Raw genomic sequence first — 22,369 nt, 5'->3', positions numbered from 1 at the left:
CCAACGGATACTGCATTAGTCTCTCCTTCTTTCTTTCTAGCAAACCCACTGCCGTAGTTCTTGCTAGATGAAACCTCCTCTTTAGACAACCGTCCCTCTCGAACACCTTCTTCTAGTCTCATCCTCATGTTTACCATTTCGGTAAAATAACTGGGAGCACTGGCAATCATTCGCTCATAGTAAAATGAGCTCAGGGTCTTGAGAAAAATCTTGGTCATCTTCTTTTCTTCTAAAGGAGGGGTAATCTGAGCGGCTAGCTCTCTCCATCGCTGAGCGTACTCTTTGAACGTCTCTTTGTCCTTCTGAGACAATGACCTTAACTGGTCTCTATCCGGCGCCATATCCATATTATACTTATACTGCTTCATAAAAGCCTCCCCCAAATCATTGAACGTGCAGACAGTCGCACTATCCAAACCCATGTACAACCTCAAAGTGGCATCAGTCAGACTGTCTTGAAAATAATGAATCAGTAACTGATCATTATCAGTTTGTGTCGACATCTTTCTAGCATACATGACAAGATGACTGAGTGGATAGGTATTCCCTTTATACTTTTCAAAGTCAGGGACTTTGAACTTCATCAGGATCTTAACATTGGGAACCAAGCAAAGTTCCACAACACTCTTACAAAACAAATCTTTTCCCTTCAAGGTTTTCAACTCTTTTCGCAGCTCAAGGAATTGGTCTTTCATCTCATCCATCTTCTCATAAACATCCGGACCCTCAGACGGTTCAGAGTGATAGATGGTGTCCTCGATGCGAGGCAAAGTGTGTATAACCGGTGGTGGAACATAAATGATGGGGATAGATGCCGGCATGGAAGCAAAAGTAGGCGCAAAACCCTCGGGCACAAAGTTGGGCGGTATTCCCAATGGGAATCCGACAGGCATGGCAGGAGCGAACTGAGTAGCAGGCACGGTTGAAGAAACAACCTCTGAAATGACTGTCCTCTGAGGATGAGGAGTTGTAGGCATTGGAGATGATTGACTTTGAGAAGCTTGAACTGACTCCATCATGGCATTCAGGCGAGCAATCTCGTCCTTCAAATCTCTATTCTCTTGCTCTAGATGTTCCATGATTCGCGGATGATTGGCACGGGTATTATATCGATGAGTCAGCTTAGCTGAATCACAAAAGAATAACCAATAAGACATCTGACGAAAGAGAAACTTGTATGCAAATGATGCATGCAATTCAATGCTTGTTTATTTTTATTTTCAAGGAACATACTATTTTATTTGCAAATATATAATAATAACAATTGCACAATTTGATTGACCATAAAAAATCTCTTTTATTTATATAATTGGAAGGATTACACTGGGTATAATTTCAGAAACCAAAATACAAATACAAGAGAAAATGAGACTAATCATCCTAAGGATCCCTTAACAATGGTGTTAGGTGGTCGGGCCGCAAGCGCGTATTTCCTTCGGATGCGTCGAATCTTGGACTCAAAAGAAATCTTCATCCGAGTCTTCTTGAGGACAAGATGATCAACAATCTTCTTCCAAGCAACGGAAGGCTGATGCATACTAGAGGAATATGAAACCTCTGGATCTCTCTGCCTCTTCACTACTTGGTCTTCAAGAAGCTCAATAAGTGCATCCTTGTCCTTAGACACAAGCTGCAACATCTCATGCTTTCGGCTCAAAGCATGTAAACGCTCTTCCCACATATCCTTCTCTTGCTTCATCTTGGCAAGTGCGTCTTCCAACTCATCTAAATCTTGGCTAGGGAGAGTTAACGGCTCAACCACAACCATAGACATAGGTCTCTCACAAGCATAAGGCATATTCAACTCCAAAGCTCTCTTCTTCACCCAAGTAGTGTAAGCTTCCAAAGCAACACAGTTGCACGGACCAAGCTCGGGTCTTCCTTTCCTATGCCATTATGCCAAGCGTGCACAATCTTCTGCTTCAAATGTTGGGGATCTTTACCTTCTTGATATAAAAGACCTTCTAACAAAGTGTTATTAGGCTTATCTCTCAAGGGGAACCCAAGTTGACGATGAGCCAAAGCAGGGTTGTAGTTGATTCCTCCTTGTGTACCAATGAGAGGCACATTAGAGAATTCACCACAATTGTCAATAACATCCAAACTACCCAATGCAGAATCATACCAAACAATATCATCATTAGTGAGGGACATAAGTCTCTGAGACCACCTTAGACATTGTTTATTTTCCACAAAAGTAGGCGTCTGAGGCAAGTGCGAAATAAACCACTTGTACAGAAGAGGAACAGATCAAACAATAGTTCCACCACCTTTAGAATTCCTTAGATGTAAAGAGAAATATGTATCTCCTAACAGAGTAGGCACAGGATTCCCAATCAAGAAAATTCTAATGGTGTTAACATCAACAAAACCGTCAATGTTAGGGAACAAAGCTAAACCATAGATGAGAAATACGAAGATAACTTCAAAAGCATCCATACTACCGGCTTGAGCAAAGGTAGTATCTTTCTTGATGAGGAACTCAGAAGTCAACCCAAAGAGTCCTCCTTTCTTCACCCAATGAGCCTCTATCTCAGACTTCTTCATATGAAGAGCTTCAGCTATGATATGAGATCTGGGAATCTCCTCCAATCCATTAAAGGGCACCTTTCTAGAAACAGGTATTCCCAAGAGATGGGCATACTCCTCTAACATAGGCATAAGCTGATAGTCGGGAAAAGTGAAGCAACGGTAGAGAGGGTCATAAAACTGAACCAACACACTCAAGAGTCCTTCAACCACATCAGTAGATAACACATATAGAAACTTCCCATGACGTTGTTTGAAGTCCAAGGGATTTAATACAAAAGACGATAACTTCCTTAACTCTTGGAAATCTGGACATCTGAAACTGTACTTCTTAGTGTTCCTTCGTCCATAATCCATGGTCTAAAAATATTTGCAAATAAGACCTCAGTTCCTTGAAATTATATTTTGTGTGATGAATGTTAGATGCGCATGAATGCATGAATGCAACAATCACAAATAAGGGATCACACACAAGGCAAACACTACGCCAAAAATGACTTTTAACAGCGCATCTTAGACAGCGCTTTTAAAAGAAAGCGCTGTCTAAGGTTAAAATTAAAATAAAACACGGAAAATGTTCCAAAAAAATAATGAAAGCGCTGTCTAAGGGGGGGTCTTAGACAGCGCTTTCTAAAAGCGCTGTCTAAGACCCCCCCTTAGACAGCGCTTTTAGAAAGCGCTTTTAAATATAGACCTTAGTCAGCGCTTTTGATAAAGCGCTGTCTAAAGTCTTTAAATTAAAAAAAAAATTAAAACCAAAAGCGCTGTCCTCTTTCCCTCTTCATTTTTCCTCTACTCATTCTGCTCCCAATTTACACTTCACTGACACACACACAAACACCAATTTCCTCCAATCCAATCAACCCTAAAAACCCCATTTTTCTCTAGTGTCGGTGATCCACTTCATTTTCAAACACCATAAAAAAAATCCCAACCAATTCACACCATTGTTGAATCCTTCAAAAAAAATCGCAACAATGTCATCATCAACCAAGCCACCGCACTACGCCACAAGCGGTTTGGTGATAGGTTACGCTCTCTGTTCAAGCTTGTTAGCGATAATCAACAAATACGCCATCACTCAATTCAACTACCCTGGTCTCTTAACCGCTTTACAGTACCTCACTTCAGCTCTTGGCGTTTACCTTTTCGGAAAATTAGGGTTTCTTCATCACGATCCTTTCACCATTCCGATCGCCAAGAAATTCTTCCCTGCCGCACTCGTTTTCTTCCTCGCTATCTTCACCAACACGAATCTACTCCGTCACGCTAACGTTGATACCTTCATTGTTTTCAGATCTCTTACCCCTCTTCTTGTTGCTCTCGCTGATACCGCTTTTCGAGGTCAACCTTCGCCTTCTAACCTTACTTTTTTCTCGCTTGTTGTTATTCTTGCTGGTGCCGTTGGTTATGTTGCTACCGATTCGGGTTTTACTCTTACCGCTTATTCATGGGCTTTTGCTTATTTGGTTACGATTACTACTGAGATGGTTTATATCAAGCATATGGTTATGAGTCTTGGGTTGAATACTTGGGGTTTTGTTCTTTATAACAATGTCTTGTCTTTAATGGTTGCTCCTTTCTTTTGGTTTCTAACTGGAGAGAATTTTGAGGTTTCGAATGCGATTAATTCGAGTACCGGGAGTTTGTTTGAGATGAATGCGTTTCTTGCGGTTTCTTTGTCTTGTGTGTTTGGTTTGCTTATCAGTTTCTTTGGATTTGCTGCGAGAAAAGCGGTTTCGGCTACTGCTTTTACGGTTACTGGGGTTGTGAATAAGTTTCTCACGGTGGCTATTAATGTGACGATTTGGGATAAGCATGCTAGTCCTGCTGGTCTGGTTTGTTTGCTTTTTACTATAATTGGGGGAGTTCTTTATCAGCAATCGGTTACTGGGAATTGTTCAATGCTATCAGTATGAAAAAACCCTGTTATTCAAATGATGTGATTCAAACTGTTTGCTGAATTTTATGCAGGAATGTTAAATCTGATCTCTGTACTGAACATGAACATAACATGTGATGTTTTTCATTTTCATAGAAATAGTATCAAAATTCTGCATGTGCTTGATATTATGCTTATAAGTATAAGTAAATGATTACTTCAAGCATTACACACTTGGTTAATGTGATGCAGGAGGATTTTGAGGAGCATGCTGCGAAAGTCAAGACTCTAAAAGAGAGTCCATCAAATGAAAACTTGCTTATCCTTTATGGATTGTACAAGCAAGCCACTCTTGGACCTGTTACCACCGGTGAGTTTTCTTTTATTTAAGAAGTCATTTTCAAATCGATATTTCCACTTTTGAATCCTCACTGTCACCTTCCTGCAATAACGAGTGGAGGGTTAGGTCCGGCACAAGCTTAAGGCCGAACAAACCGTTATAAGTTGAAAACAACTTATGGACATGTCATAAGCTATTTCTATAAGATCTTCTAAACAGTTTCGCTAATGTTTATCGCGGTTGCCATGTCATACACTTATCTGATTGGGATTGTGAATTTTCTTCTCATTGCTTAACCCTGATCATGCACTTCGTAATTTAATTAGTTTATTGATTCTTATAGTAGTTTAAAAATTTCCATTAACTATATATGTTATACCATATCACAGTTAGCATTCTCTATTCTCTTTTTTCTTCTATCATAGGATGGTGAAGCTTGTTATCCAAATTTGAAATTTGAAGACTCAATATTTGATTTATTGATTCTATTGAAGTGAGCATGGACGAGACATCAAGAGACTTTTAAAGAGACCCAAGTAGTCGAAGACTTCTATGAGTATATTGCTTTGGTCAGCATTGTAGCCTGATTTTGATGGTATGTTCTGTACTGTAACACTATCTCCATTTGTTCAGGGTTTATCTTCTGGTTGACCACTTTGGAACTGGCTTGACATTGCAGGATTTGTGGCATGGTCTTATTTGCTCATGGCTAGCTGCAAGATCCTGGCTGGTATAATAAGTATCTGTTGGCAACTTTGCAAGGTAATTCCATAATGCCTTGGCTTATCCATGTGATTGTTGGATTGTCCATAGTGGTTGAGCATGTTGACTAGTTTCATGTTGTGAATGGTTCCAATGTTTACTGACTGGTAGCAGGATTTTGCTTGATGTGCAACTTTGGTTTGCTAGGTCCCATTATGTGCAGGTATGGAGGACAATGCTTCATGGGACTAGGACATGTTGGTCTTAACTCAGTGATTTTTCAGAATGTGTATCCCTAGCTTCATGTAGTTCAGTAAGATCATAGCAGGTCAGTATGCCTTGCAAGGATCTTTCATGATTCTGAATTTTTGTTAAACTCTTGTATTCCACAACCATGATCATGTGTAGTGCAGCTTGTGTATCATATGCTTTGGCTTACAGTACAATATGGTTCTGACTTTGGTTATGCTGCCGAATTTCTTGACCATTTTCTTGCATTTCATATCTTGCTTTGTTTCATTAGGCATTCACTCACATGTTGACTTTACCTTGGCATTGTTTCTCACCATTTGTAGGTCATGGCTCCATGGAGAATGATGGTTTAACCAGGGGTGCAATACCGGGGGGAGATTGGTGGGTTGAAATAAGAAGTTTGCTTTTGATTGTCTTATTAGTTAATTGTTATATTTCTTCCTTAATACGTGTTCTTGGATATGTATCCTTCCTAAACCTGGTTCACTTGTTATTGCGAGTTTATGGTTACTATTTTATTTCTTCACTTTTTAGGCCTTGGAGCTGTCTGGAACACTGCAAAAGTTGAGCCAGGGTCAATTGTTGCAATTTTCGGGCCTTGGAACTGTTGGTCTTGCTGTAAGTTTCTAAAGTTACAATATCAGATGTTCATGTTTTTCCTGTTTGTGTGCTACTGTTATGATTCATAATTTGTACTTGACAGGTTGCAGAGGGTGCAAAAAGTGCTGGTGCATCACGGGTTATTGGCATAGATATTGATAGCAACAAGTATGATACAGGTATATATCAAGCTTGGTTTTTCAAAGAATAAGTGCTACAAATCGTTTCTATTCTCCTTTCTCTCAATTTCTTCTTCCACATCATAATTCTTTAGTCTCTGTTTTACTTCAATGTTTACCTCTCTCTTAAACCCTACTTCTCCATAGAAAATTATGAATCCAAAACCCTATTTTTTTACTGTTATTTGATAGATATATAACTTGTGAGATATATTATTGTCAATTGCCAATGATGAGTGAACATGGTTGTAGCTCTATGAATTTTATTGTTTTAGATAAACTGTATTATTTTTTATGGAAATTGATTCTTGATATGAATAATTGTAGAGGACATATTTTTAAATTGGAGGAGGTTTGAGATGATTTGCAGAGAAAATTATGGTTATTTCATTATTTTGAATATTGCAATTGGTTGAACCATGAATACACTGTCTAATGTTCGGTAATTTTGAGTATTTTGATCATGGTTTAGTCTCTTTTGAGAATTGAACCATGACCATTGAATGATCTACTATAGCTTTTATGTTTTGATATGTGAGCTAAAAGACACGCTAAATAGAATATTGGGTAACTAATGGATGTCATTTTGTTAATTCTGATGATGGTTATCCACGTGTTGGCATAATTTCAGATAACTTGAGTGGTAGTATTGATGAACCTTTGGAGGATGGGGATAGCGCTCTTCATTTGACCTGTTTGTATGGCCATTTTGGATGCGCACAGGTTTGTTATTTTGCTCCTTCAATTTTTTTCTCTTTTATTGTTTTGAAACACGTGAATTATTGATCTTGTATAATGAACGGCAGCTTCTACTAGAAAGAGGAGCTGATTTGGAGGCTAAAGATGAGGATGGAGCAATTCCTTTACACGATGCGTGTGCAGGAGGTGGAATTAACTTGAAATCATGTTTTATACGTTGAAATCTCTTTGTATTTTTGGTTGAGATTTGTGATGTTGTTCTACTTTGAATGGCAATATCAGGGTTTTTGGAGATAGTCCAACTTCTACTTAACAGAGCTAATGACGCCGAGCATATAAAAAGGATGTTAGAATCAGTCGATTCTGAGGGTGATACTGTGAGTTTTTTTACCCTTCTTAAAATTTAAGTTTCTATTCATGAGGCTTAAGTCAATCCTACTAATAGTATAATCTACTATAAATATTTGTGTTTCTTTAGGATGGGGTGGGGGAGTCGAATGTCTAGAGATACCGGCTCAATCCCAATTCCTAGTCCTATTTCATCTTTGTTTACTTAATTTCTTCTGATTTGTTTGCCATATTTTGTCACCATTTTTGCAGCCTCTTCATCATGCTGCAAGAGGTGAGCATGCTGATGTAATTAGGTTGTTGCTTTCTAATGGTGCATCAGCCACAAAGGAAAACTTATATGGAAAGGTATATTTGTTGTTTTTAAATAACTATCCATTCCTTGCTCTTAAAGGAGTTTAATAACAATTAATTCCTTGCTTGTAATTTTTGGCAGACCCCTGCAGAGTTACCTGAACACGGCACAGATGCTAGGAGGCCGCTTGAAGCTGCTACTACTGCCATGGCAACCTAATAATAGGCATTAACATGGTGATTAGTACAAATATTTAGTTTAATTTTGATAAAGCTCAATGTTTGTTCATAAATTTGTGTAATTAATGTGTACATTTGTAGTATATGTTATGACTTGTAAATGTGTACATAAATTTGTATATATTTTGATACATTTAAGGCAAAATTGGTTTGAATTGGTATATATATATATATATTTGTTAGCCAAAAATTGGTAGAAAAAAGGCCAAAATGGCATATATATAAAATGTGATAATTGTCTGTCAAAATCTGGTTGAAAACAGGTAGAAATTCTGGTTTATAAACCTGGAAAAAATGTGGTTTAAAACAAAAGTTTCAAAAAATTTTGTATACCTTAGACAGCGCTTTTGTAAAAAGCGCTGTCTAAGGGGGGGATTAGAAAGCGCTTTAGGCAAAAGCGCTGTCTAAGGGGGGGGGGGGGGTTTAGACAGCGCTTTTTGAAAAGCGCTGTCTAAGGTATACCTAAAAAAATTAAAATAGGAGGGTCTTAGAAAGCGCTTTTGGCCAAAGCGCTGTCTAAGGGGGTGGGGTTTAGACAGCGCTTTTGGCCAAAGCGCTGTCTAAGGGGGGGGCTTAGACAGCGCTTTTAAGATTTAAAAAAGCGCTGTCTAAACCTTTAGCAGCGGAGGTTTAGACAGCGCTTTAAAGCGCTGTCTAAGGCTAAAAAAAGCGCTGTCTAAGGTCTTGTTTGTTGTAGTGAAAAAAACAAAGGTCAAGGGATGAATCAAGTCATTGTCAAGATCAATCATCCATTTTGGTGGATTATGGTTTTCACCTTATCGACACTCAAGTTCCATTGATATTGACAAGACTTGATTGGATCAACCAAGAATCAAGGGTTTGTTGTGAGTCACGAGCATGGAGTCTGGGTAAGAACCATCCCAAAGGAGTGTACTAAGGATAAAACATGTAGATCATGTTCTAAAAAGTTCCAAGAGTCTTAATTCCATCTATCAGATATTACAGATTAGGATGACTGACTCATCAACCCATAATATTCTCAAGAGAAACTCGTCTAAGTGTAGTATCACGTAACAACCATTATCAAGTCTACACCTAAACGGTCTCCGCACTACATCCTAAATAGGCTAAGAGGGTTAAATGTTCTACGGTCCTCAGCTTCTCGGACCCCAAATCAGAGAAAGTAATGCCTAACCACAAATAACGTGTGTGACATTCATAACTCCAAAAGGGTCTCACTGAGTAGATGGATCTCAAGCCAACTTGTTAAGGACTACTCCACACAAGTCGAACATGACTATACCATCCTCCTATCTTAATTGCACTCATGTTCGGGTTAGAACTTATCTCACCACTCAGAGATCACCAAGCATAAAAAGCAGATTATATCACACACAAAAAATATACATACATCAAATATACAATTATATACACACAAAAAGTAGGCTAAACCCACTGGAGACTACTCCCCAGCAGAGTCGCCACTTAATTTCTGTAGCGGTAAATTCATGACCATCAAGCTATGGATAAGCTAGATGTCAATTAAACCAGAGTCGCCACCGTGCTTTTATTTTTTCCAAGGGAAAAGGGAAAAGTACGAACAAAACCCAAAAGATAAGAAGTTTTCAAATCAAAACTAATAAAATGTCAGAGATTGCTGGTGAGGGGGTTGGTTACACAGACGGAAGATGTTAGCACCCAAAGTGTCCTAGGTACTCATAGGGAGCCCTTTTTGTGTGCATATGTGTTTTTGTACAAAATGATGTTTGCAATAAAATGGAGTGGAGGGATGAGAAAATAATCCATTAATTATATTTTTGTGTTTGACAAGACCTTCAGACTTGTGCCTACGTACCAACATAAAATGAGGGATCAAAACCTCGTAGTTCGTGGTATCAATTTCAAAGTGAATGCATTGCTTTTAACAAAAATTTAATTTTAACAAAGACCCAAAAATATTTGAATGAGTGTTAGTCTTTTTGTCTTTTGAAATTTTAAGTCAATATGATTAGATTCATTTACAAATTTGATTAAGAAAAGAGTTTAAAAATGCAATGGCATAAGGCCAAAGTTTCTAATTTGCAATCAAGTATGAGGTTAGAAATCAGAAGCAAGAGAAGATTTTAAAAGGAAGGAGAGATTTGAAATTTAAGAAGTGGGAGGAGATGAAGAGACTAATCATAAGAAAAAACTAAAAGTTAAGAGTTGAAAAGATCTGACTAATGGGCTGCAATCCAATAGACAAAAATGTCATATAGAAACCCAAATTTCCCTTGGACTTTAGAATCAAGAAATGTCAATACACAAATAGCAGGATGAAGAGCAAGGCATCAAATAAAGATAGCCACATCCAAGCTAAGCAACTCCATAATCTTCTTCATAATCTCCCATGTATCAGATGACTTCAGAGATAGGCATTAGGTACAGGTTCAAAGTAACAGCTTCAATAAGACTATGTAGCAGATGAACTCAAATGGATCTTCAATATTTTCTTCAGATGAAGTTTCAATTCATAAGCAATTGGTTTCAGGAAAGTTGGCATTGGCCAAGTCCTTTTTGCATGGGGAGTGTTGCCTAATTCTAAGTCCAATGTCTCAGATCAAATCCAATAGTCCACAGAAATGTCTTTTAGAGATTTTGTTGTTATTATGTACATTCAAGGCAAAGGACCACAAATGCAAACAAGTATAGACAATCACAAGATAATCACAAAGTATGGCTCAAGTGAGCAAAGTGAAAATGGCATTAAAGTAAACAAGTTAAATGGTATGAATAATGGCAAATGAATAAAGACTTAAAATTAAAGTGCATAAAAGTAAATGGCTTGAAATTAAATGTTAATTATTAGTTGATTAGAGGTTAGTATTGCTTTTGCTTTTGTTTTGTTTAAGTCATTCTTTGGAGAACACTTAACCCACTATTCACAAGCATGGATCCTTGAACCAAGACATCTTCCCAAGGAAGGAAAAAAGGCAAAGTTTCCATATAATACCATGAAAGAGGGGAGACTTACAATCTCACTTACTAGAATGATATGGCTTTGGGTCAAAATTTAGCGCTATGTTAAGCAATCGTAATTGGACTTATGTAGAAGTCACAACTCTTTGAGGTCGGGCAATATATATTTTAGTGTTAATGCATGTTAGAGATATGGTATTATGACCCATACTCCTAAACCATACCACACTTAAAAAAATGCAAAAGGGGTGGACCTAATCTCATCCATACATAGGTTGATTTTGCAATCAACTAGCCTTGGAATCAACACAAATTGGTCAAAGGAGGACTTTTATCAACTTAAAATCATTCATTCATTTTGGGAGATGAAATGTACATTTCATCAATCCCCTAAATCCAATGATTTTAACTCAACAAAGTCAAATCAACCTTGACCAAGGCCTAACAACACAAGTCAAACTCAACAAGTCAATATCATAAGCTCAACATAATTTATTTTATATTTAAACAATTAAAATCAATTAAAATCAATTAAAATCAATTAAAAAATGCATTAAATTAAATTATGGTTGGTCAAAATCCTAAAACCTCATCAAAACACCAAATAAATGGCCATGAGATTTATCATAGGTCAAACAAGGTCAAAGAACCTTGGAGAAAAAATTTCATAAATTTTGGAAACTTAAAAGTATTTTTAAACCATTAAAAATATTTTCCCAAAAACAATTAAATCATGAAAAGTATTATAATGATCCAAAAAATAATTTTAATTCAGAAAATGAAAGAGGAATTTATTTAAATTTTTTTGGTAAAAGTCTCATATTTTTGGGATCAATATTAAAATTAATATGAATTAATGAAAATAAGTCAATTAAATCAAAAATCAGAAAATAACAAAAAACGTGGACCACTTGATCTGCCTGTGGCAGATCAAGTGGATCAGAGCGCGCGTTCCATGATGGACCCTGGTCAATGTGCCACACGCGTGGTAATCACTTTGTACGCTTAAGATTAAAACAAAATGGATGGATCCTATGGTTCTGAGACACGCCAACACATCTCCGAAGCTGTAACTCCGGTCTTCTTCTCCGGTGGACCTCACCGGACTGTTCGCCTTCAACTATCACCAAAATAAAAAAGGAGGACATGAATTTAAAGTAGAAATGCTCAGGAGTTTGAATCTGGCCTCAATTTCTCTTAACTCCGAATATATTTAAAGATACAGGGAGTTGAAATTTGAGGATCATGATTTGAGTTGCTTCAATTTGACCTCAAAGCAACTCAATCTTATTGCCTACATTGGTAGGACTTCAGACAACCAAAAATCAAGAAGAATTATGAAGAATTGAGTGAGAATCGAAGAGATGAAAAATTGAGAAATTCACCTTCACTGCAGGTCTGGATGAACACAATCTTGCTTCCAATTGCTCTTGGCCTTGCTCTGGACACTTGATGGAATGGAATTGAATAAAAAAGGAAGCAGGACTCTTGGAGATTTGAATCTCGAAATAGTGGAGATTCAAACTTGATTTCCAATGGAAATCCTCAAGGTTATCCTTTGAATGAGAGGGTTTGAAGCCGGGGATTCAAAGCTGGCGCGTAGGGATCCTTATTTCTGAATGCAAGGGTCTCTATTTATAGCCAAGGCATTGCTAATTGCACACTTGATTCAAATTTTCAAAAATAGTAACTTGCTTGCATGGATGCATGGGCGTGTGATAGGCCCATGTAATCATTCCTTCAGATCCAAAATTGAGTATAAACATTGCTGAAGTCATGTGGAAAGGTCATGCATTTGTCTATGGAAGATTCAAGTTTACTTAATCAAATGGTGATCCAAGTTCAAGCCATGAGCAAGTCACTCATACCTTGTCCAAATGGAATGAAATTGGACTTCTTGGAAAGTTTAGATCAAGAGAGCAACTTTCATGTTGAACACTCTTTCATTTGAAGCTTGGATCATGATGAATTTTGAGGTGGAAGTTGGGAAAATCAAACATATCAAAAAAAATTCTAAGTGTCAAGCCATATGTTCACTTCTTCCACCTTGGCTAACTTTTTATATGAGCTTCAAATGATAAAAGCTCCTTCATCAAAGTTGTAGCTATCTCAAAGTAATTCCAAATGGTGACAAATTTAACCTCATTTGGATTTATCATGAAGGAGTCACGCATTTTTGAAGTTGAGGAAAATCACTTGTTCAATGGCATGGGTCGAAAATGACCTATAATGTATCCTCATATCACATGCATTTAAAAGTTGAATTTGCTCTTCCTCCAAATATAAAAGTTGACATAAACATATTTAACTTGATTGTGCAACTTGAATAGCTTTCATCTCATAAAAATTGAGCAAGTTATGGTCTTGGGAAGTTGACCTCCAAATTAGAGTTTAGACAAAATGACCTATAATCTTTCACCATAAAAGATGACTTTCCAAGCAAAACTAGCTCTTGACCTTAACATGAAAGTTGTTTGGAATGTCATTTAGAGTAACTTTTCTCTTGGAATAATTTTCATATAACAAAAATTGTAGGAGATAGGGTTTAGAGAACCCCCGTTTTGATTAGTTGACTTCCTCTGGTCAACCACCATCAACCAACTTGCTAGCTTGCTATTATTTTGACTTTTGGGACTCATGGAGGATCATATATGAATAAGATGATTAAATTTAAAGTATTCCTTAAAATATTTGATCAATTGTTGAAGAAACTTGTTGAAGAAGTTACGCAAGATACCCAGATGAATTAGGGTTTCCAAGGCAAACCAACTTCAAACTCTTGGTAATTTCCTGATCAAAATAACATGTGAAGATCATGGGGATCTATATATGATACTTAGAGCCATAGTAAACCAATTCTTGATTGAAATCCTTGCACTAAGGGCATTAAACCCTAGATGTGAGCTTGATAGATCAAAGGTGAGCATGTGCCCTTCCTAGAAAAAGAGTTAGATTATACAAAGACATATTTTTTGATATTTTGGTTAGTAAACATGATGAAATACAAAGTATGATACAATCAAATGGTGCTTGGTGATCTCTCCCAATGCAAACCCAATGAATGAGGGGTAAGGAGAATGCCAAGATGTGATCCCAATGCTAATGCATATGATGAGAATAACATGAGGGATATTAGGGTCAAAATTGAGGTCTTACAGTGTGAAAGAAGGGATTGTGCATGGGGTGGTCCCACCATACACTATACAGCAGAATGGAGTCGTAGAAAGGAAGAATAAAACCATCATGAATATGGTGACAAGTATATTGAAAGGCAAGCATCTACCCAAAGAATTATGGGGAGAAGTTGTGTCGACTACAACATATATTCTAAACAGATGTTCAACAAAGAAGTTAGAAGGAATCACGCCAAAAGAATATTGGTCTGGTGTCAAGCCTAACTTGTGTCATATGAAGGTGTTTGGATCTATAGCCCATATACATGTGCCAGATCAGTTGAGAAGAAAACGTAATGATAAGTCGAGTCAGATGATCCTGATAGGATATCATTCAATTGGAGGATACAAGTTATTCGACCCAGTAAACAAGCAAGTGGTGATCAGTAGGGACGTGATCATAGATGAGCTTAAGGAATGGGATTGGACTGAGAATGTTAAGAAGGATTCAGTGAGAATCTTATGTGATGAACCAACTATTGAAGTCGAAAGAGAAGTTCGACAAGAAGTCAAAGGTGAAGCAGGCCCAAGCAGACCTCGAAGAACAAGACGCATGCTTATAACGTTGCAAGAATATGTGATTACATCAGATGATATGGTCAAGAAGAAGGTGAGCTAGTACATTATTCTTTCTACGCAGATGTTGAACCAGTCAATGCAACGGAGGCATTGAAAGATTCGAAGTGGATGAAAGCAATGAACGAAGAACTGAAGTCAATCGAAGTTAACAACACTTGGTGACTTGCCGAATTGCCCCAAGACAAGAAGGAAATCAATGTGAAGTGGGTATACAAGGTTAAGTTGAATCCCAAAGGAGAAGTGACTCAGCACAAGGCGAAACTTGTGGCGAAAGGATTTCTTTAGAAAGAAGGAATCGATTTCGACGAAGTTTTTGCACCTGTTGCTAGGATCGAAACAACCAGGTTGGTTGTTGGTCTAACAAACATGAACAACCGGAAGATGTGTCAGATGGATGTGAAATATGAATTCCTGAATGACCCCTTAGAAGAAGAAGTTTATGTTGCACAACCAGCTGGGTTTGTGAAACAGGGCGAAGAAAGAAAGCTGTACATGCTGCATAAACCCCTGTACGGACTTAAACAAGCTCCAAGAGCTTGGAACAAGAAGATAGATGGCTTTCTAAGGGAGAAGGAATTTTTAAAATGCAAAACTAAACATGGAGTATATTTAAGAAAAAGCAATAGTGAATTGTTTATACTATGTCTCTATGTCGATGACTTGTTGATAACATGTAGCTGCAAGAAAGAGGCCGAAGATTTCAAAGGTGATCTCAACAAGGAATTCAAAATGTCAAATTTGGGTGACATTTCATATTTCTTGGCATCGAATTCTACAAGAGTTGTAGAGGTTTGATGATGCATCAAAGAAGGTATGCAGGCGAAATACTCAAGAGATTTGAGATGCAAGATTACAACCTAACTTCGACTCCAACTGAGCCTAGATTACAACAGTCGAAAAGTTCAGATGAAGATGTTATCGACCCAACCCAACATAGAAGACTTATTGGGTCACTATGATACCTTTGTCACACAAGGCCTAACATAACATACAGTGTTGGTATGATGAGTAGATTCATGCAGAAACCAAATGTATCACATCTAGCAGCGGCGAAGAGGATACTAAGGTATCTAAAAGGAACTCTCGACCATGGAATTTTGTTTCCTGCAACTGATGAAGGAAAAGAATGCAAACTAGTGGGATGCACCGACTCAAGTTGGTGTAGTGATGCTAAGGATCGAAAAAATCCACAGCTGGCTATGTGTTTATGCAAGGTGGTGCACCAATTGCTTGGAGTTTGAGAAAGGAATCAATAGTGGCATTATCGTCGTGCGATGCAGAATACATAACAGCTTTCCTTTCTGTCTGTAAAACAACATGAATGGTGAATTTGGTCGAAGAGATAACAACGAAGAGTCATGGAGTAATTACCATGAAGATCGACAACATGTCAGCTATCAGTCTAGCAAAGAATCCGATAGCACATGGTCTAAGCAAGGACATCGAAATGAGGTTCCATTATCTTCGAGAGTAGGTAGCAGATGGGAAGATGAATGTGGAACACTGCAGAACTGAGAATCAGAATGCAAACATCATGATGAAGGGAGTGCAAGTCGAAGTGTTCAGAAGACTAAGAAATATGATGAATGTAGATAACTTAGACACAATGAATTAGGTGGTGTGTTGAATTGTAATTTCCTGTGTTGAAAAAGGTTGCTCGACAGAAGTAAGGAAGTGTCGAATCAGCTAGTGCGTCGAGTTGTAGTAGTGTGTCGAAGTGTCGAAGCATGTTATTTCACATATGATTTCGACTTAGGCCTATTTTAGTAGTGTTATCTATTTTGGACTTTTATAGTTTTGGGCTTTGACTTAGAGAGAAACCTAACCTAAATCTATAAATGGAGGGAGTAATCTTTATTCTTGTATAAAGAAAAGAAAGAACTCATAATATTGTATTCATAGAATTTTGCAATTGCAAAGTGAATAAAGAAGTTTTCTATAGGTTGTGGGCAGAGAGAAAACTCTGCAGAAAATATTCTTCTTCTCCAACGTTCTTTTCTTTCTTTCTAAATCGTTCTTCTATTTTCATTGTCATTGCGTGGTTGATAACAATTTTGTTCATCAAGATTGATAAAAATTCGTCATAAATTATGGTCGATTTCCAACAAACGTTACAAAATGAAATTGTTTTTTTTCAAAAGAATAGAAAATAAAAATTAATAGAAATAATTTGTAGAAATCAAATTCCAACATCTGCATTGACGTCAATTAAATCAAACATATATCTCTGCTTTATTTATCTAGTTCCTTAATGCACGTGAAAACAAATTTGTTCTTAGCAAGCTTTTGTGTTGTAAAATCACCGAGTTTTTGTGTTTTAAAATCACCAATTTTGAGTATCAAAATACAATTTGTAAGAATAAAAAATAATGAAAAACTCACCTGATGAAAAAAAATAAGTTGCCAAATTTCCTTCCTCACCTTTGTGAAAAAGAACAAAACCTAGAAATCAGCGATCACCAGATTGTTTAAGATGGCAAAATCATTGTTGAGAAAATGCTAGGGTTTGACGGAGATTCAAAATTGAAGGGAAATACCTAAAGATTGAGACTGCAGCGATACAAATGGGTTGAGAGACGTTGATTTTTAAAATTTCACTCTATCGTGATTTGCAGATCTGGTGAGTGAAAGAGTAGTAAGAGAGCAAAACATAAAAATTGGAGTAACGAGGCAGCAATTGGTTAGCAACTCACGTTAGGTCGGAGGCGATTTTGACATGATGGTCACCGACATAATTTCCTTTTAAGTTTACCATTTAGTCTTTTCAAGAGGGAATCAGAAGAAGAAATAAATATCTTTCTTTCTCTCAAAACTCAAAGAAAGCCATAACTATAATAAAAAAAAGCATAACCATAACAAAAAAACATTATCAGAAAATAAAAGTGGTTAATAAAGAAAATTATGGTTCCATAATCATAACAAAGAAAGTCATAAAATACAATGTTCTAAACCCTAAATATTCAAAATTGAAATTGAATGGATAAAGAAATAATGTGGTAAAAGATAAAACAAAAGACAATCTAAAATTTGAAGTTGAAATGACATGAAACATATAAAAACGAAAATGTGAAGAAAAAATGATGCAGAAGAAATTTCTTGTATATGAAAGGTTGGAACATGAAGATTAAATTGGGAGTAAGGATGAGAGAGATGGGAGAAGTTACAATGAGTAGTGAAATGTGGAAATGGAAGCATGACCTTTCTGCAATTGACATATTGCAACATTAGAGAATACTTTTGCAAATTTTGTGGCTAAAAGTAAAAATATGTGGCGTTAGAGAATAGGCAACGCCACTTAGACAACAATTATATGGTCTAAACTTTAGACGACAATTATTTTGGCTTTGGCCACAACTTTTAACTGTTGCTTAGATTAAAATAATAGTTGTAATAAACTGACTCATGGGATCTCGAATCCCGTAGTTCAATATTTAGGATAACAACCATCACACATAATGGATCATGTTGGGCCACTGTTCTACAAATATCATAATTATCGTGTTTAAAACTCATTAGTACCGTCAAATTTAAATATTTTCAAATGGATCACATTTTTAACGTCAAGTCATCTTATAAAATCAAAACTTACAATTGTTTATAGTCGGGAAAAAAGATTTCTAATGTTGTATGCACTTTGAGCTAGTTCCTTAAACAATTTTTTTAATAATATTTTATTTTGAATTATGTGCACCTCATTGATTTATATTAAAATATATATTATAAATAATTTCTAAACATATTTAAATGTAATGGAGTATTTTTGGTGTGTTAAATACTAAAAGAATCTAAAAAATAATAATAGAGACATTTCTAATCAAAGTATCTAGCATAGTTATAAATTTTAAACCAATCAGTCTTCCAAAAGGAATAGAATGTCAACTTGAGAGAAAGAATCTACATGAAGCTGTGTTTTAAGAATATGGTAAAGATTAAATGAACCTGTTTTCAATGTTTGGTTAGTTGAGGGAAATGGGAATAAACATCCTTTAAAAGTAACATCCAAGATTACTTTTAGAAGCCGAAGTTGATTGGTATTTATTTAGAATATTGAAAACAATTTTTAGTTTTCTCTTTCATGTAGCATATATACACTAAATAAAAGTAAACAATTTATCAAGAATTCTCTGAAATCCTATCTTAATATTTAATTATTCTTTTCCTACGTTGACATGACCTCATGCAACAATTCAATCATCACCATCATGAATCAACCTATATATAAATCCCTATATCGAAGCTTAATTTCTTCATAAAACCAATTTGCTCAAAAACCTTCCAAAGACTCCTCCAAATAACACAGATAAATATCATTACATTAGCAACATTAATAATGGACATGATCACAACGATGGTGAGTGATAAGGCTGTGGTAATATTCAGCAAGAGCACATGTTGTTTGAGTCACTCCATCTTGTCATTGATACGAAGCTTTGGTGCAAACCCAACTGTTTATGAGCTTGATGAGATGACAAATGGGCCACAGATCGAAAGAGCATTGATTCAATTTGGGTGCCAACCGAGTGTACCAGCTGTGTTTATTGGTCAACAATTCATCGGTGGATCTAAAAGAATCATGACCCTCCATCTTCAAAATGGGGTAGGACTAATGCTCAAATGAATGACAGAGATGCACGGATCAACTACTTCCAGTTTGTTAAAAATGTCTAAGCTTAGTGTTTTGAAGAATTTGTACCAAACTGTTATAAATAAATATAATTGACGTTAAATAGTAATATGTATGATTACTTTCATTCTATAGTATGTGGTTTGTTAAATAAAGTTTTTGAGGTTTAGAAATATTTTCTACTTGAACAAATTAACTATAATATTATATATATATATATATATATATATATATATATATTATATATATATATATATATATATAAAAGCAACAAATTACGAGGATATAAGAGGTATTTAACCCATAATATAAGGAGAAGGGAAAAATGAAAAAAAAAGGACTAGAAGCCCAACGCAAGCCGGAATTATAAAATTTTGTAATTGAGATTACACGATGGATCTATCTCTCCCCATTAATGGAGTTACTGTTTCTTAAAAATACTTGATACCAATCCCGATAAAGCATCTTGAATTATAAAATACTAATAAATCCAACTATCTCTCCCCCCAAGTGTCAGTCGGGGATACCAATCCCGATAAAGCATTTTGAATTATAAAATACTAATAAATCCAACTATCTCTCCCCCCAAGTGTCAGTCGGGGGGATTCGAACCCATGACCTTACTCTGATACCACTTGTTGGATCAAGCGCTTACCATTGTTCTAAAAACAATTGTTGTTAGCGAGGGCACAAATTTATTTGCTTATAGTACAGAGCCCGCAAGGGGATACACCTAGCCCATACTAAGTGTCATGGGTTGGGATGTTAAGCATGTCGAATCCCTGAGGGTGACGTTGGATTAGTAAATTGAACACACGTTTGACCAACTGAGTTTTAGTTGGTAATTCCACAACAACCTCTAACAGAAAACTTGGATTTTACTAGGGTTCATCGACTTCCAAACAAGCTCTAAACCTGCCACACATGCTTCATTCGGAGTGGTGAACTCGCTCAAAGACTGTTGGAAAACAGAATAACCGTTTTTAACTGAGAAGCCGTGTGTGCCCCTCCACCATTTGAAAGAATTTGTTATCTCAATAGAAAGGCAGACCTGATTGAGAATTTGATTAAGGTCCTCTTATTTGATTAACTTCTTCTAAAGCCAGATTCTCATTCAACAAGCAAATATTCCATTTTGAAATCCCATTAAACCATCTTCCCATATCGTCCACTCTAGCTTCTTTGTAACAAAAATATCGAAATATACTAAAATTCTTATTTAATATGGTATCAAAGCTTTCAGTTTTTAGAGTTTCACTTTTGCATAAATTCTAGCCATCTTGGTATTCGTCTTTTATCTATTCTATGATTTTTCACAATGCTTAAGATTTAAGGGTTGGGTATTTTTCTTTAACGTGTGCTTATACTTCACATTTGATGTGTGCATTAAGAAATGTAAAATACCGATTTATTATGGCATGAACTTCAATCTACTTAAATTTATTAGAAATTATAAAAATACGGGTAATTTGATAATTTATTTCAAGATAAGTTTTTTTAAGTGTTGGAATAACTTGTCAAACGAGGTAATGGGCATAAAGAATAATATATGAAACTAGAAAGGGTTAAAATGAATTTAGAGTAAAGAGAAAGACTATTCAATTTATCTAATTGAGTTACAAATAATGAAGAGAGTATATATAGTTAGAAAAACAACTAACTAACTAATTTTTAAAAATGCCAAGATGTGATAGTTTGCTTGTGTTGCAATTCATTACTTGCAATACAATCAAACTGTCACCATAGCTGAATTACTTTGACAATAATTCTCATAATTCACATTAACTACTTTTTTCATCCCAAGTATCCTTCGAGACCTTCAAATATTACTTTCTTCAATGACTTGATTATAATATTTACAAGTTATAATCCAACCTTGCAATATTCAATTTGCAACTTCTCCTTGCCAACTTGATCTCTTAGGAAATGATATTTCTTTATTAATGCTTGTTCCTTCCATGACTCATTGTCAACTTGGTCTATTAGGAAATGATATTTATTTATTAATGCTTGTTTCTTCCCGGGCTCATTAGATGTTTTTCTAGATCAACAACTTGGTTTATTTCATCTAACAAATTTATTTCACAACTTAACTAATATTCAATTTTTCCAATAGCATTTCAATCCATGATGCTTGGAAGAATACATGAGGTTGTGACATTCTCTTCTTCCCAAGATTACAGGGATATTATTCTTTATTTTTTTAAGCTCCATGAAATTGGATCTTATCAATTCATGAACATGTAACTAGGTGTAATATTCCTTAAATTTTGAACTCCTTACTAAACTAAATTAAAATAGACATATGCCTTTTCCTCCCACCTTGAGTTCATTTGTTTTGGTATGAGTACTCCATGGTCTACATTGCCTTTAACGTATTTGAGGATCCTTTTAATAGCTAGTAGATGATATGATCTTGGTTTCTCCATTAATCTGCTCAGCAATCTAGCACTTTGGAAAATGACAGACCTAGTGTTGCATATATATCTTAGTGATCCAATTGTTTACTTGAAGTTGCATATACAAGCTCGTCATTTGTTTCTTTCTTCAACTTACCTATTTCCATTGGAATGATTGCAAGAATGCAATTACTCATTAGAATTCCTTCAATATGTCTTCTGCATATTTGGCTTTGAACTTTGCTAATTCGATCTCATTTGAACTTTGTCAATTCAATCTCATTTAAACTTGTGACTAATACATCATTCACATAGAGGCATAGTATGATTTGTTATTGTTCATTGAAACCTTTCATGTACACTCCATTTTCTAATGTGGGCTTGTTGAGTCCTACCTTTATTAGAAAGTTGTCAATTCTCTATTTCTATGCTCTAGGTGTCTGCTTTAATATATACAATGTCTTTTTCAACACAAGTATATTGTATTCTTGTCTTTAATATCAAATCCTGATGGTTTCTTGATAGTGCGAGAAGTTGACTTCACGTCAAACTGATGCATTTCCACCCTTTGTATGCTACAATGGCCACTACAAATATCATTGTTACAGAA

General features: G+C 35.9%; 3 protein-coding genes across 3 annotated transcripts; all 3 read left to right on the top strand.

Moving 5' to 3' along the window:
- The first annotated feature begins 3,506 nt into the window (after positions 1-3,506).
- On the top strand, positions 3,507-4,463 carry LOC127092333 (GDP-fucose transporter 1-like). The gene has a single exon (XM_051031182.1). It carries the CDS (start codon positions 3,507-3,509, stop codon positions 4,446-4,448), a length of 942 nt encoding a protein of 313 aa, XP_050887139.1. The 3' UTR covers positions 4,449-4,463.
- Positions 4,464-4,621: 158 nt separating this feature from the next.
- Positions 4,622-8,045, top strand: LOC127095670 (uncharacterized). The gene is made up of 11 exons (XM_051034325.1): positions 4,622-4,781; positions 4,971-5,023; positions 5,177-5,244; positions 5,385-5,481; positions 6,240-6,323; positions 6,409-6,484; positions 7,116-7,207; positions 7,291-7,369; positions 7,466-7,560; positions 7,784-7,879; positions 7,968-8,045. Exons 1-11 carry the CDS (start codon positions 4,622-4,624, stop codon positions 8,043-8,045), a joined length of 978 nt encoding a protein of 325 aa, XP_050890282.1.
- Positions 8,046-18,862: 10,817 nt separating this feature from the next.
- Positions 18,863-19,509, top strand: LOC127093188 (monothiol glutaredoxin-S6). Its single transcript, XM_051032085.1, has one exon. The coding sequence runs from the start codon at positions 19,067-19,069 to the stop codon at positions 19,352-19,354; it is 288 nt and encodes a 95-aa protein (XP_050888042.1). The 5' UTR covers positions 18,863-19,066; the 3' UTR covers positions 19,355-19,509.
- Positions 19,510-22,369: the final 2,860 nt, after the last annotated feature.

Source organism: Lathyrus oleraceus, chromosome 6, assembly GCF_024323335.1.
Source record: "Lathyrus oleraceus cultivar Zhongwan6 chromosome 6, CAAS_Psat_ZW6_1.0, whole genome shotgun sequence".
Lineage (NCBI taxonomy): Eukaryota > Viridiplantae > Streptophyta > Magnoliopsida > Fabales > Fabaceae > Lathyrus > Lathyrus oleraceus.
The sequence above is the reverse complement of the archived record's forward strand: the minus strand, read 5'-3'. Positions and strand labels throughout refer to the sequence as shown.

Coding starts and splice junctions, on each gene's coding strand:
- LOC127092333 (XM_051031182.1), top strand. CDS start 3,507: ATGTCATCATCAACCAAGCCACCGCACTACGCCACAAGCGGTTTGGTG.
- LOC127095670 (XM_051034325.1), top strand. CDS start 4,622: ATGATTACTTCAAGCATTACACACTTGGTTAATGTGATGCAGGAGGAT. Junction 5,024..5,176: donor ACACTTATCTGATTGGGATT/GTGAATTTTCTT, acceptor CTTCTATCATAG/GATGGTGAAGCTTGTTATCC. Junction 7,561..7,783: donor TCGATTCTGAGGGTGATACT/GTGAGTTTTTTT, acceptor CCATTTTTGCAG/CCTCTTCATCATGCTGCAAG.
- LOC127093188 (XM_051032085.1), top strand. CDS start 19,067: ATGGACATGATCACAACGATGGTGAGTGATAAGGCTGTGGTAATATTC.